Below are 16,236 nucleotides of genomic sequence, written 5' to 3' on the forward strand. Positions count from 1 at the left end.
ATATATATATATATTTATATATATATATATATATTTATATATATATATTTATATATATATATATATATTTATATATATATATATATATATATATTTATATATATATATATATATATATTTATATATATATATATATATATATATATATATATATATATTTATATATTTATATATATATATATATATATATATATATATATTTATATATATATATATATATATATATATATATTTAAAGAATACCAGTTGTTCCTAGAACTTAATGGCTTAGAGCGGCAGAATTTGGTATTTGTTGCTCCTGGGCTCCCCCTACAGTCGGAGAGTGTCATTCCCGTTACTCCACTGCAGTAAATACAAATCACACTATCATGGACCGCTGTACAGGTGCGTTTGTTGTCAAGCTGATACAGAAATGACATCAGAAGTGAGAGAAGCATGTGAACTGAGACGGTGGGGTAATATTACAGGATTTGGAAACAAGACAATGCCGGAGACGCCATTCTCTACACAATGCTGCTTTCATTTTCATACATATACAATATGGACGGGGAACTGAACTAATTCCACGATCAGTGAAATATTCATTGTGGGATGTGCTCGCTGCAGGTGTATAGTCTCCTCAGGGCTCTAAGGTTCTTGGTTTGGACATATGATTCTTGTAGAAATCTTTGATTAGCATAGGACCTGAACACATGTAATTCACAACAGCAGTTTGAATGAATAACAATATTTGAACACAATTAAATGCTTCATTAGAATTATGCCTCCAGGCCAAGAACTATTCAGTAACCCTTTTTTTTTTTTTTTAAATAGGAGTGTTAAGGCAGGAGTACCCTGGAGTACAGGCGTTGCATCAGAGCAGGTATTCTAAAGGGTAACCTCCTGGACTCAGCGGAGAGGACCTGAAGGAGAACGCCCTTCTTGTTTTCCAGGGCAGAATGTCAGGAATGTTTTTTTTTCTTTGAATAAACAAAAGGTGCAGGACTTGGAAAATCAAAACTCACCACCAAATTCCCTCCAGGTGAAATCTGCAGGAGCACGGATCAGAATGCAAATGATTAAAATGGACAAGTCATTTAAGAAGAGCACATTCTTTCCTCCTGGCCTTGTCAGTCTAATCTGGCTTATTATTTTTTATTTTTGTATACTCATCTAAAGGCTTGTTCTCTTTGGCACTCATTTACTTCTATGCAGGACTGGACAGGACAATAAAATGAGCCAGAGCTCTACCTCAAGGCTGTTTTTGAGTTTCAAGTGTGAAGGGTGGGGCACCAGTCATGTGAGGTCCTGCTGTACAGTCCCCCTGCGTCAATGTGGTCACTCATGGGGGACTTTCTAGACCACAGTTGCCTCATTTCAGCCCCTTTTTATAAGTAATGCCCTGGGAGCAGGCAGGCCCCACTGTGCATGCAGAACAGTGTCTGGGCCTAAAGCTTCAAAGTAAAGCAGAGCTTAAACACCAGACCACAAGCATCAAACAGAGATTGAGATCACATGTAAAATACAATCATCAAGAACTTACAAATCAGACCTTTTTATTGGCATTTGTTACATTAGTAACTTTTAAGCCACTCTAGAAAGCACTTAAATCATTCAAGGAAACACATATAAAACATAACATTATAATTTATGTTGACTACTGCAAAGAACACTCTTTGTAGTCACTCTTTTGTATATATAAGCAATCCAAAAGAACCAAGTCTCAATGTCCAGAAGCTCATTAGAAGTGCAAATATGTCCCAAATAGGACAATGAATCAAGTCAAATCAACAAAGCAGCCAGCACAAATTAGGCATTCAGTGGTCATGCTTTGACAATACTGCCCCCTTCTGCAAATATATGGTAAGCACACTGCCTTTAAAAGTGTGTCAATTACATTCCCACCATGATCAGTTCTATTCCTCAATACAGTATTATGCACAAGTGAGAGCTCTTGTTTTTAATTCATTCACCCATTTCAGCTCATGAAATCTTTACTTTCTTCATAGCGAGAGTCTTGTTACTTTTTTCTGTAGTACACACACACACACGCACACACACACCCTTTAGCCCTCATTAAGCTGCGCTGCATGCTGCCACTCTTTACGACTATTTGACAGCCAACGATTAATGGTAAATGGTGGTGCAGGTAAAACTCCATCCGCACTGTAGATGGGGCAGGCCTTAAAAGCACAAGGCCAGTCGCTCCAGGCATAGCGAAGACCAGCCACTGTGTCACTGGTACATTTATCTATAGATAACAAAACATAATTGCTGCCCAGCTCCTGCATCGGAGCGGGAAACCACTGTGAAGCTGCACTGCATGGTTTCTTCTCTTCAGAGCAGCAGATCTAGAGTAGAGATAAAAAAGAAAATGATAACTCATGTATGGATGGTCATTTTAGTTTCAGACTTCAGGAATATTTTGGCCAAAAACAAAAATAAAAAAAGCTGGTCAGCTTTTTTATTTTATTTTATTTTTTTTAGTTCTGCACTTAAACTAAGGTAGCGAACACATAAAAGATACCTATACCTCACCTATTAGCACGGTAAATGTTTCCATTACCTGTTAGTTACATCAGCCTTGTACTTTCAGTGTACAACTAAGGCAAACTTCATACACTAAACCTATTTTTGGAGATAGGCTGCATTTAGGGTAAAAGGAGCATACAGCAGGCGAAATTAATAAAGTATTAAACACATCACCAATTTTCTAAGTAAATATATTTCTAAAGGTACTTTTGACATGAAATTCACACTAGATGTAGGTAACAACCAATCCAATCCACACAACCAAAGCATGAATGTTCACAAACTAAGTTATGTGTAATAATGAGAAATTACATAGAAAAAAAGCAGGCATTGAACACATGAAGAAAGAGAGGTGTAAAAAGCCATGTACAGTCATGACACCAGCTGAAATCTACCAGTAATTAGAAAGCAATCCTGCCAACCTTGGTTTGATTTCATTGCTTGTGTGGACTGGATGGGTTGTCTCCGACAGCTGGTGAGAATTTCATGTCAACAGCACCTTTAGAAATATATTTACTTAGGAAATTGGTGCCGTGTTTAATACTTATTTCACCTGCTGTAATTTGTTCACAGGGCCCATATCATGCAAAACTAACCTACCAAAACTTGCCTGTTTAGAATTGCTAAATTACTCCTGTTACGTCAAAAAATGCAGCATGTATTATCCTCCTATTCAGCCTATAGCCATTTTCATAATGATGTTGTTATCCACCTTATTCCACCATGGCCACTTTGTTGTTTCTTTCGCTTTTGTGTTAGAATTTCTGGTCATTTCATTTCTATTGGTTTATCGTCATAGCGTATGTAGGCTACTGCTGTGGACACTGATCGTAAAGCACCATGAAGATGCTACAAGTGTAACCCAACATTCAGACAGACTACGTAACGTTATTTAGAGAAGTGTTTCTCAGCCCTGGTTCTGGAGGCACCCTTAATCAGATGTGTTGGCAGCAGGGACAGCACTAAAATGAGCTGGGTAAGGTGCCTCCAGGACCAGGGCTGAGAACCACATGTTTAGAGCAAAGGTACGTAGCTTTCCCACACAACTCAGTGTGATGTGGGGCATTACAACCAAAGAAGAAGAGGAGCTGCGTCTGTGGACAAAGGGGCTAAATTTAAAACATCCACCCAAGCCTCCGTACACATGTTCTTACCATTTTGTGGAGGAGAAACTCTGTCATGAGGCTCCAGTGTTTGTAAGACTATCTGGTAAAATGGTAGGCTAAGAGCTTATTTAGAGAGCCTCACTAGCATCCAACGTGTCTGCTTCACCGGAGCTGCATGACCGAGCCATTTCTTTGGGTAAGGATGTTCTGGTGTTGGTCTCTCCTCCATAAAACAGTAAGAGGAGATGGTACGGACTCTTGGTTGGATGGTTTACATATCTTGGTGCCAGATAGTTATATGGCATCCCATAGAACTCTGATCTCTTTTGTATTGTGTTCATAAACACTAAGGACACTCTAACAGTTAACAGTAACAAAACTTTTGGGAAACTAGATTCTGAACTGGAGTAGAAAAATGATCATGTAAAAATGAATTATGACTGTTTTTGGTTCATAAAACCACACAAGTGAATGTCACAGGAAATATTAAATTGCAAACAATGCAGAATGTGGCCCTTTAAATCAGATTTTTCAGATTTAAACTATTCATTTAAGAGTAAGATTAACACTTGGTCTCATACATATCATAACAAACCTTACCTCAAAAGTATCATTGGAACGGGTGGTTCTGATCATTTGATCAAAGATGATGCTTAGAAAGGTCTTGAAGATCATGACCTTGGTAAGGAATGGCCCCTGGAAAAACACCCCTTTCTCCTCATATGCTACAGCTCGGGCTCCAAGCACCAGCCTATATGCCACATCTTGTTTATCACGTGGGTGAATGCTGCACACAAACACATGCATACAAAATCCACTGTTGCACTGCTAATCATTTTCACATACAGGTGTTTGTTAAGGCACAGACTCTAAATTGAGCAACAACACTGCATTCTGTACTGTTTTGGGATAGCATGATAACATTGTGTGTGATAAAGAGAGACCTAGCTAGGAAAGTTGGTGGGAAAAAGCAATAACAACATTATATATATATATATATATATATATATATATATATATATATATATATATATATATATATATATATATATATACAGTCATGCCCGAAAGTATTCATAACCCTGTCAAAGTTTGACTTAAATTTACTTTTATTTAACCAGAAATTATATTTTTGCCTGGAAATGACACTGGCATCTCCCAGGAGATAACACGATGATGTACAAGAGGCATCATTGTGGGAAAAAATATTTCTCAGCTTTTATACACATTTGAACAAAAAGTGGCATGTCCAAAATTATTCATACCCTTCTCAATAATTAATAGAAAAGCCTTTATTGGCTATCACAGCAATCAAACGCTTCCTGTAATTGCTGACCAGCTTTTTGCATGTCTTCACTGGTATTTTTGCCCATTCATCTTTAGTGATGAGCTCCAACTCTTTGAGGTTCGAGGGTCTCCTTGCCATCACCCTGATCTTTAGCTCCCTCCACAGATTCTCAATTGGATTCAAGTCAGGACTCTGGCTGGGCCACTGCAAAACATTAATGTTTTTGTCTGCTAACCATTTCTTCACCACTTTGGCTGTGTGTTTTGGGTCGTTGTCGTGCTGAAATGTCCACCGGTTCCCAAGGCCAAGTTTCTCTGCAGACTGCCTGATGTTGTTGTTGAGAATCTTGATGTATTGCTCTTTTTTCATGGTGCCATTTACTGCGATCAAGTTCCCTGGTCCATTGGCTGAAAAACACCCCCAAAACATTAGGTTCCCACCACCATGTTTGACAGTGGGGATGGTGTTCTCCTTTTTTACGCCAAATGGTGCACACATCATTCTGGCCAAACAATTCAATTTTTGTTTCATCTGACCATAAAACAGAACACCAGAAGTCTTCTTCTTTGTCCAGATGAGCATTTGCAAAGGTCAAGCGGGCTTTTGTGTGCCTTTTCTGGAGAAGTGGTGTCCTCCTTGGCCTGCGTCCGTGGAACCCAGCAGTGTGCAGTGTCCGTTGAACTGTCTGCCTTGAGATGTCGCCACCAGCAGAGTCCAGATTCACCAGGATGGCCTTGGTGGTGATCCTTGGATTTTTCTTCACCTCTCTCACTATTCTCCTGGCCAGCACAGGTGTCACTTTTGGCTTCCGACCACATCTTCTGAGATTTTCCACAGTGCGGAACTTCTTGTTTTTTTTCAGTAATACTTTGCACTGTAGCCACTGGAACTTGAAAACATTTTGATATGGCTTTATAGCCCTTTCCTGACTTGTGAGCGGCCACAATGCACAGCCGCAGATCCTTAGTGAGCTCCTTTGTCTTAGCCATGACTGTCCACAAACCAACTGCAGAGAGCTGCTGTTTTTCTCCTGTTGAGTTGATTAAAACAGCTGTTCCCAATGAATCAGGGTAATTAGGATGCTTTAAAACAGCTTGGACTATTTGGAATGGTATAGAACTTTGGATTTTCCCATATACTGTGACAGTTTTCAAAGGGTATGAATAATTTTGGACATGCCACTTTTTGTTCAAATGTGTATAAAAGCTGAGAAATACTTTTTCCCACAATGATGCCTCTTGTACATCATCGTGTTATCTCCTGGGAGATGCCTGTGTCGTTTCAAGGCAAAAATATAACTTCTGGTTAAATAAAAGTAAATTTAAGTCAAACATTGCCAGGGGTATGAATACTTTCGGGCATGACTGTATATATACACACACACACATTATATAACAATACATTTATAATTGTGTCAATTGATTAATTCATGTTAATCACCACAGCATCAAGTTAAAATGCTTGATAGCACGTCAGATGCGAGAACAAGTAATTGTGTGGTATGCCAACAACAAACGGGCTAGTTTTTTAAAAATATAATATCTCAGTGTAGTTTTGAACTTTAGCCTCAACCACAACAAAGCTTAGACACAGAAGCTTTAATAGAGAAAATGCTTTAAGAGATAACTGGACATTCAGTCATTGGACTGGATTAAGCTAAGTGCTAAGAGATGAGCAGCTGTGTGTGTGAAAGAGACAAAGAGAGAGAAAGATAGAGAGGTGAAGGATAAGGGGCAGGAGGACAAGAGCTAGTTATGAAATTTAATCTATATTCCAAAAAAAAAAAAAAAAAAAAAAAAAAGTATAATCTACCCTCTGAGCTCAACAGTAGTGATGCTGTGTTTACAATGCAAAATAAAACCTTTGACATGTCACTAGGCACTGTAAAGAGAGCGACCTAGGGAGGAACTAGGGGCCAAATTTGTATATATATATATATAGATGTATCAATATCATAAATTACATTTATTGATTAATTAAATTTAAGGGAATTATTTATAACTCTTAAACACCAATATTATGTTATTTATACTTATAAAAGTGTTCGTTACATGGTTAGATGCTGTTTCTCTATGAAAACCTGTTAGAGATGGTTATCTAAAGAACCTTTTTTTTTTTTTTTTTTTTTTTTACAAAAGGCTGGATAAAGCACCTAAAAGTGGTCTGCTATTGTTTGTGTAAGAATGTCCACAGGACATTCCTCTTATGTTTTGACTCTTGCTCCACACTTGTCTGTACCTGCCCCAAGGAGACGTCTCATCTGGTAAGTCCAGAGCAACAGCCATAAAGGTTTTCTTCATGCGCTTATTAGGAACAAAGCCATAGTCTGCGGTCTGGTGCCAGCGAATCTCTGGGAATCCGTCTTGTTTGTTTAGTTTGCTATAGGTACACAGCTGGAGAAAGAACAGTCAAAGCGCAGACAATGTTACAGACAATGCTTATGTTCAGTACCAGCACTATTGAAGGGGTCTTACCAATGTAAAACTGTACTCTTCCTGGCATAGTCCACTAAGAAGAGTTTGGTACATGGAAGTGACAGAGCGTGAACTTCAAACACTCTTGTCTTTTCACTGAAAAGAAAATCCAGCATAACCAAAACAAAGCTGGAAAACAGGCCAAATCCAGAATCTCAAAACTGTTTAACAGTCTTGATTTGTTAAATTTACCACCCCAAAATGTACAGTATCCCAGTCCACTAGGGAAAGCCCTGGCCAAAATGCAAAATGTGATGATGGTGACTTCGGGAGAATATGCTGTTGTCGATACTAGAGAGCAGCTCATCAGCTCTAGACTCTGCTAGTTATGGGAATAGGGGTTGCTACAGAAAATAGGCCCCATAACCATGTATATGTGTCGGTGCTAACTTTTACCTTTCCTCTAACTTTACCTATAAAAGCAGATCAAACGGGAGCTAAACACACAAGGGAAAGCACCAGCTTATTATTTTACCGGTAGGACTTGAGAAAGCCAAACCTGGGAAAGTGGGTGGGGGCAAGGCGTTAAAAAGAGTGTTAAAACTATGCTATAAAATGTGGGTTCTGTGAGCCACTGCCAGTGCTGTAAACCAGCCAATAAGAGCAGATCTTATTGTTTTTCCAATCTGAGGTAAAATAACAGGGTTTGTTAAATGAACAACTGAGCATTTTTGGCCCCAATCAAATTGTAATTTTCTTTGATGTACACAATTCAGTGTATATATATATATATTAGTTATCACTACATTTGGCACCTGCACAAATCCGAAAGGGAAATCCTCTGCAGTCTGCCCGTCTGAGCCAGTGTGGAACATCATCCTCCAGTCATCAATCAGAGCAGGGAACGTGCAGGAGTACTTAGCCTGGTTGTATTGAGCATTAGATTCACCTGAGAAGCAGCAATACAAGCAGAGTCAAGCCACACTTAATTACACCACCACTCAGCTCAGTCGTCACATGGGACTTATTACCTTGGTACCATATGGCTCCTTTGATGGCCATGTTAAGCAGAGGGTGGATCATGGCATTCCATAACACTGAATTATTCCAGTATTGTTCCAAGCTATCACTTTAAATAGACAGTAAGGGGGAAAAACATAGAAACACACAGTCACGCTCATATTAACTGTGCATATAGAAATGTAGTTACATTATTACACCTTTCTATTCTATATAATAAATGTCTAAAATGATAGATATTTCTCAGTGGATGTCTTAAATGTATGTGCAGTTAAATCAGAAAAAACTGAAATACAGATTCTTCGTTAAAATACAGAGAAACCTGGCCCATTTGCTTTTAAGAATCATTTTTATATCTGTTTAACCTAGCTTTTAATTAAACTTCACTTTTTTGTTGAATGTATAATTTTTAACCAAATCTCCAAAAAGAAAAGTGCATGGCACTGCACAAAGCTTCACATCAATCACACTCACATACTGTTTATACATCAAAAAATCTAAAACACTAAATAAATGCGTTCTTTGGCACCTTCAACTTTTCAATAATTCAATATTGTTGCTGTTATTGAATTACTTTGCTGTAAAGCAATTTAACTTGTAGTAACAGATGAATATTACTTGATATTAATTTTATTATTATTAAGCACACTACAGTTGTTTATGTTATGGTTGTTATGAAAAAAATAAAAATAAAGGGCATTTACATGGTAAAATGTAAGTGTTCCAGTTCATCTCTGCATATTGCTAGATTTCCTCTTGGATCAATGAAGTGAGTGAGTGAGTAAGTGAGTGAGTGAGCGAGTGAGTATCTATCTACCTATCCATCTACCTATTCATCCATCCACCTACCTATCTAACTACATAAACCATTTATAGGTCATTTGAGCATATACCATACTTTGAGGAAGTGGTCCTCTTTGGGAAAGTGTGTGTGTGGGAGCTGCTCCTGAGCCCACACTTGGTCAGGGCTCTTTGTGAAGACCAGGCTTCTACAGGTGTCCCACCCCAGCATGACTCCACTAAACCTATAGGGTACTTAAGGGTCTCATATAGGTAGCGGCCAAACAACCAGCACACAGCAGAGAAGTGAGTGAAGTCCTTTCCCCCAAGTATCTCTGCAATCACAGGATTCAAACAAACACACAAAGGAAGGATTACACATTGTGTAAAATGACATGAACCATCATCGTCAGTGAAAACTCTGTAACTTCATTTTTGCCAGTTTTCCCTTTTTTTTTCATAATGTGAATTTGGCAATTGTGCCAAAATGTCATGACAAATGGACCAATAGAAATGCTCCAAAATCTTTTCACACTGAAAGTTAAGAAGTTTTTTTTCCTTCCCCTGGAAAGTTGCAATTTGGATATACAAGGTTTTTGCGTGACAGCGAGATGAGCATATACACAATAGGGACAAAAGTATTGGGACATCTGCTCATCCATTTCACTTATTTCTTCTGAAATAAAAGGCATTAAAAATAGTTTTGGAGCACTGCTGTGAGGATTTGATTGCATTCAGCAACAAGAGCGTTAGTAAAGTCAGGATGTTGGATGAGCACCGTCATTCCAGAGAACACAGTTCCACTGCTCCACAGTGCAATGCCTTAATACCCCTCTAGCCCACGCTTGGCATTAGGCATGGTGCCAATAGGTTCATGTTTACCTGCTCCAGAGAGTCCTACTTTATTGGCTCTACAGGGACTAGACAAACTATGTGTGTTTGTGTATCTGCAGTTGTGTGTCAGCAATGAGTGCAAGCTTAAAATAGCTGAATGCACTCATTAGAAGGGGTGTCCACAAACATTAGGACCTATAGTGTACCTGCTGTATGAATAAAAATCCACCCAGATGTGCACAGATGGAAAGTCTACATCTGAACATCAGTGATCTGAACATTACACACATAGAAATTTGAATAGATGTGACATAATAAATGTTATTCTTCCACAATTTGGAGAATTGTCATATTATAATCACAATCCCAGTGACATCCTGTACAGAATGGCATTGTTCACAAACCGTGATGCACTTGGCACTAAATTAAATTTCACATGAAAAAACTCCAGAACAGCACATCAGATCGAGTGCATCACAGAAACCCCAGTATTTGCCAGGATATATTATTTCAAACCTGGTGTGGGACGGGACCAAGGAACCGCCACATGTCCAAGATCAGTCAGCTCCACACTGCTTTGCTCCAGGGCAGCTTGGAAGACCCTCACGTTTGGGTACTTGGAGGCAAGGGCCAGCTCCTCTGAGGCATTGTACACCTGCAAGAAAACCAGAAAACCAGGTGTGAGCTATTCATCAACTGTCAGTCTCTTACAAAGGGAGAAACAATATATCAACAGAAAGGAATAACCCACGACCCCTACAAGATCTTCAGTTAACCCTTAGAGGTGGCAGTTCATGCTGGCAATGGTGTTGTATGATGTATGATGTTGTAATTCAATACGAATTATTTCATTTTCATTCATATTTCATTATTTCATGGCTTATTAAAACAAGGGTGTGTGGAAAGGGTAGATTTAACAAGCTGTACCGTGTGTGTAAACAGAATAGGGTATATTCTGATTTGAAGTGTTTGGGGTGTATGTTGTACTAATTTGTGAAAAGATTTTTTTTTTGCAAACTTGGATACAATAAAATACAATAAAAAATGACAAACAAAAATATTACATTTTATGAACCTGATGATGTAGAATGAACATTCATGATATAACCATTTGTCTAATAAAACACATCCTCACTATCTTGCAAAAATGTTAACATAATGTGAATCTGGCGGCTTTTTTTTATTTTTTTTTTACATTGTTTCCAAAATTCATGATGAAACAATATGATTGTTTTACATTGTCATCCATTGAAAGTTTAGAAGGTTTTTTCTGTAAAGTTCTCACAGTGCAAAATTACTGCCACCGCTACTTCAGAATTTTCCTAAAATGTCTTGAAACTGCAATTACAAAACTCTGCAGAGGGCTTTTAATATGAAACAACGAATACAGGAAGTGGAGACATAAGATTGCACCCAACGCAGCCTTTCTATTTATCCCCCAAAAATTGAGACTATTGTTTGTAATGGAGGTACGGACACCGACACCTTTGCTGAAAAAAAAAAAACATCCTGTAGGAAAGTGAAAAATGAAAATACTGCTAGTCACCTGAGCAAGGGTGAAGGCCATGTTGCTTTGACCACCACATAACCAAACGTCTCCAAACAGAACATCTGTAAACGCGATCCTGGCCGAAGTGTTTCCTTTCTGAACAGCAGTGAGGTTATAAGGGCCACCAGCCTGCACTGGGTTTAATGTCATCTTCCAAATGCCTGCAGAATAAAATACATATTAATGACCTACTTAAAATACCAGAGATAGGGTACACAGTACACAGAAAATCATATTAAGCACTTTCGGCAATAATTGTGTTGTAATACATTTAGAGATGGCATATGAGTATTGATGTTGTGTGGGTATTGTGATATCTTTCTGTGCAAATGTTTGGACACCCTGCACCCTGCTGAGCGGCATTTTGCAGACACTCTTATCCAGAACGACTTACAAGGTTACTCGGATTAGAGAGGTGGGCCAAAGAGGTGGTGTTAGGAGTCTTGCCCAAATACTCTTATTGGTTTAGCACTGCATAGTCATGCAGACTGAGATGACTTTATGATCAAACCTCAGTCTCTCACATGGCGTAGTAGCTCATTGGCAAGTAGTGCTGTTATGTGGTGGGCCACACCAACCACTGGAATCAAATATTTATAAATTCTCAGACTCCTCAAACTTCATACACATACTCAGCAACTATGGGCTCTTTAAGGCAACTTTCTAAAGATCTGAAAGTGAAAGTAATTTATGCCCATGAGACAGGGGAGAGCTATACCTACGTATCATCAGCGTCCAAAAGGATGTGGACAAAGGTCCAAAACGCAGACAAAAAAAAAAAAATAAAATAAAAAATGCAGATATGTGTGGATGGGGCCTAAGAGAGCCTTCTGCAAAGAAGAATGGGGAAGATTCCAACTACAAGAACCTAATGACTTTTCCCCTACTTTTGCACAGGTAACACTGATCATTTTTTAAAATTATTTTATGCTATGAAAGACAGAGCAACTATGCTTTATGCTATAGATTTAATGAAAATATTGTGTTTTACGTTTGATAAGCTCTGGAGGCTAATAAAAACTATAAAATGTGTGATTTTGCTGAAGATGCCCAAACATTTGCACACGACTGTCTGCAAAAGTGCTGAACCACCGTCATCTTTGTAAAACACCCTGGATCTTCCATTTGTAAACACGGTAAACAACAAGCTTTCTTACTCACCATTAATAACCGAAGTGGAGCTGACTTGTGTACTTTTTGGCCCCGATAGAGAAATCTCCACCTTAGCTCCGTTTGAGCCGTATCCCCAAACGACAGCCCTCTCTGGAGCTCTCTGCAGGACCATGTGCTCTCCATAAGATAATGCAAAGCGAAATCCATCACCTGGAAAGTGCAAAGACATGCAAGAAGCCCATGACAAGTAGTCTGACTGATGCTCCAATTACACTTGTACTAAGGGTTGGAGTTCTTAGAAGACACATTTTCTTGTTTTGTCCCTCCTAAAGGCCTTCATATTGCTCTAGTATAAGAACTTGCCGAGTTCTCTGACAGGATCAGGCCATGCTGGATTGCTAGGAACCTATATAACCTGAGTTTTATGTAGCTTCTAAGCAGAATAAAGAGACGCTACAACTGCAGTTATGAAATGATGAGGGTTAAACTGTTACAACCAACCAAGATCTGGGACCAGACCATGACTTAAACATGTCCTAAACCCCCTCTTCAGGAGAAAAGATGAGATCAGCATCAGCACTTAACTGGATCTGGAACTGGAGCTCTTGTGCTTGTCTCATCTAGATCTTATTCATGGATCTGAGACAAAGGTGATATCAGTCTGAGCAAAAAGAGATTAAGCCATCTGTGAGACATCATTTTTTTGCAATGTGAGTGTGAGTCCTTTCAGGACAAGGAGAACAGGGCAACATTTCCTAAATCTCACACTGATATATCAAACATGACCAGTCTGGGAGAACTAAAGGAGATCTCAATTAGAAGACTGGTTTTCTCTGGGTAAACATAAACATATAAATATAAGACCATGAAAAAAGCAGAAATACACTCATTAAAACAGGAACCAGCACCGCCTGCAGTGTCAGCAGTAGACCCAGGTTAGACTGACAGGCTCGTCTGAGCAACTATGTTCTAGATCTGCTATCAGTGCGTCTGACAGAGCCAGTACGGTCTGCAGTGAGGCTTACCAGACGATCCTGATGTGAGGACACTGAGAATCAGCACGATACAGACTTTTAACCGCATCCCCTCTTTCTGCTCCACATACAGAGGAAGTGTAGTGAAGAGCTCAGCAGATGCGTCAAGCTCTATCACGTGAGCATCACATGATACCATGCGGAAGGCGGACAACTCAGTAAACAGCAGGGGCGATTTCACACAGCAGGATTTCCGGCTTTAATATTTCTCAGTAAATCTGTGTAAACTTCATATCAGATAATAATTCTGTCCAGGAGGAGAGTCCTTTAGCTTTTCCGCCTCTACAGGCATGGCTTTATGTTGCTAACCGAGAAATCAGACAGCCTGGTTTCTCTCTCTCTTTCTATTGGTCCATTTATCACGAACACGAACCTCTACAGTAATGTGCAGAACAACTGCCAGATGTAAATAATGTCAAAAAGAAAAAACAACAACAAACAAACACTCAAATACTCAAAGCAGCCAAATCCAAGTTTATTAAATATTCTGGAAATTAATCATTCTCCAAATTAATAATCAGATCAGTGTCTCACACAGTCGCAGCCCGTTGCACCGGCCAGGAGGACTGAATAGTGTCCAATGAAAAAATGTTGTTGTTTTTATTATTTTAAGACAGCTGATTTATTTTTACATTAAATTTTTCACATAGATTTATATATATATATATATATATATATATATATATATATATATATATATATTGTCATGAAAATAAACACTGAAAGAGATAATTTGGCTATATAGACAACAAATGTTATTTATGGGTCTTGGTAAATGAACTGAAGTTGCCTATTTTTAAGGCATTTAACTCCCATTCTCACACATACACCACATTGCTATGGTCCTATAGCTCTAAATCTTTGGGGTGTCCCCAGTGTCCCTTTAAAAAAAATCCAAATATGGTCACCATAGCTTAATTAAAAAAAAAAAAAAAAAAAAAAAAAAAAAAAAATATATATATATATATATATATATATATATATATATATATATATATATATATATATATATATATATATATATGTATATATATATATAATCAATTGGAATTGTGTCAAACAATATGCAGATTGTTTTTATTGTTTTAGCTTTTTATTCCTGCTTTTGCTGCTTAGGCACAGCTAATTTAACTTTAATAGTTCTGTTAAAGCAGGAAAAACAGCAAACTGTGCTGAACTTTCCTGTCTAAAAATGCAATGTACAGATTTCAATAAGAAAATCCATACGCAATAAATGCACACCAATGAAACATGGCGAATGGCAGTTGAGCACACGTACAAATATATATATTACGAGATTTAGTAACTGGATTTTCATCAAACACGGCTTTGAAAATCTGTCATTTGTGGAAGGCTGGATTAAGCTGGCTGTTTGTGGGTATCTGTGTCTCTCTGTTCCTTCGTGCTTGTATTTATAGATGCTGTGCTTGGCAGAGTTAGTCTGTAGGAGGCTACTGTGAGATTAGGACAACAGAAATATGAATAAGAAGAAACGATGAGGAGTAGCCAACATCATCAGCCCATCACTGTTGTTCAGATCTTGGCGCGTGCTGAGATCAGTTGATGTGAAGTGGGAGGCTTGAAGACAGTTCTTTTTTAAATAGGAGCAGAAACGTGTCAGAAAACACATGTCTTTTTGGAAGGTTTGTCAAAAGTAGAGACTAGGACTGCTTGATATGGACAAAATACTAATACTGCGATTATACCTTGTAATGCATAGAAATCCACTGGTAAATCAATAATGTGGCGTGGTTAAACTCATCTGAGGCATGATCAGTAGTGCGAATGGTCAGAATACTCATTAAAAATACACATAAAAAAAAGAAAAGCCAGGCTAGCAGCAATGCTAACGTTGTGTTACATATGCTTGGTGAGGCCAGCGGCTGACACACTAGCGGTTAACACCACAATAGCAAAGCAAATATTCTCTATAATGAACAAAACTGGCGAGATTTCCCCCTTTTATTGCTTTTTATGAATGAAATATTGGGCAATATTTTAAAAAAGAATTTACAAAAAAACAAAAAACAAGTCCAGGTGAACGCAGATTTCCATAAATTGCTGTCATTTACTTAAATATATATATTATGTAAAATAAGTGATTGCATAAATATTCACCCCTAAAAGTGACTGACAACAAATTCAATTCAATAAGTCCAGGAAGTTGGTGCTAGTAGTCTCACAGTTAATGAAATGGAGATGAATGTTGTGAATGTGTCTCAAAGTGATTGTAGTATAAAGACACCTGTCTGGAAGGTCCAGTCACTGGCTAATCAGTATTCCTGGCTATAAATCCACCACAAAAGAACATTCCTTGCAACTCTAAGAAGAGACAGGGAATTATTAAACAAAAAAAAAATCCTGAACATTCCTTGAAGTTCAGTAAAAACCATCATTAAGAAATGGAAAAAAATATAGCACATGTAAGTCTGCCCAGAGCAGCCACCCTCATAAACTGAGTGACCACGCTAAAAGGAGGCTAGTGAGGGAGACCGATTGGAGAGACTCTGCATACGACAACTGTTGCCCGGGTTCTTCACCAGTCAAAGGTTTACTGGACAGTGGCAAAGAGGATTCCGTCTTGATC

General features: G+C 38.3%; 1 protein-coding gene across 3 annotated transcripts; it reads right to left on the bottom strand.

Annotated features, from left to right (window-relative positions):
- Positions 1 to 1,518: 1,518 nt before the first annotated feature.
- siae (sialic acid acetylesterase) lies at positions 1,519 to 13,746 on the bottom strand. Of its 3 annotated transcripts, XM_072695606.1 has the most exons (11): positions 13,641 to 13,731; positions 13,201 to 13,276; positions 12,664 to 12,825; positions 11,500 to 11,663; positions 10,470 to 10,608; positions 9,238 to 9,454; positions 8,351 to 8,448; positions 8,135 to 8,268; positions 7,144 to 7,298; positions 4,218 to 4,404; positions 1,519 to 2,330 (listed from the first exon to the last, which is right to left on the bottom strand). In XM_072695606.1, the coding sequence occupies exons 3-11, from the start codon at positions 12,785 to 12,787 to the stop codon at positions 2,046 to 2,048; spliced, it is 1,503 nt and encodes a 500-aa protein (XP_072551707.1). In that variant the 5' UTR covers positions 12,788 to 12,825; positions 13,201 to 13,276; positions 13,641 to 13,731; the 3' UTR covers positions 1,519 to 2,045. The 3 variants fall into 3 exon arrangements, with proteins under 3 accessions (XP_072551707.1, XP_072551704.1, XP_072551705.1); XM_072695603.1 differs by lacking the exon at positions 13,201 to 13,276 and having other exon boundaries at positions 13,641 to 13,746; XM_072695604.1 differs by having other exon boundaries at positions 12,664 to 13,276.
- Between the last annotated feature and the right edge of the window lie 2,490 nt (positions 13,747 to 16,236).

This window comes from Salminus brasiliensis, chromosome 13 (assembly GCF_030463535.1).
Source record: "Salminus brasiliensis chromosome 13, fSalBra1.hap2, whole genome shotgun sequence".
In the NCBI taxonomy this organism is placed as follows: domain Eukaryota; kingdom Metazoa; phylum Chordata; class Actinopteri; order Characiformes; family Bryconidae; genus Salminus; species Salminus brasiliensis.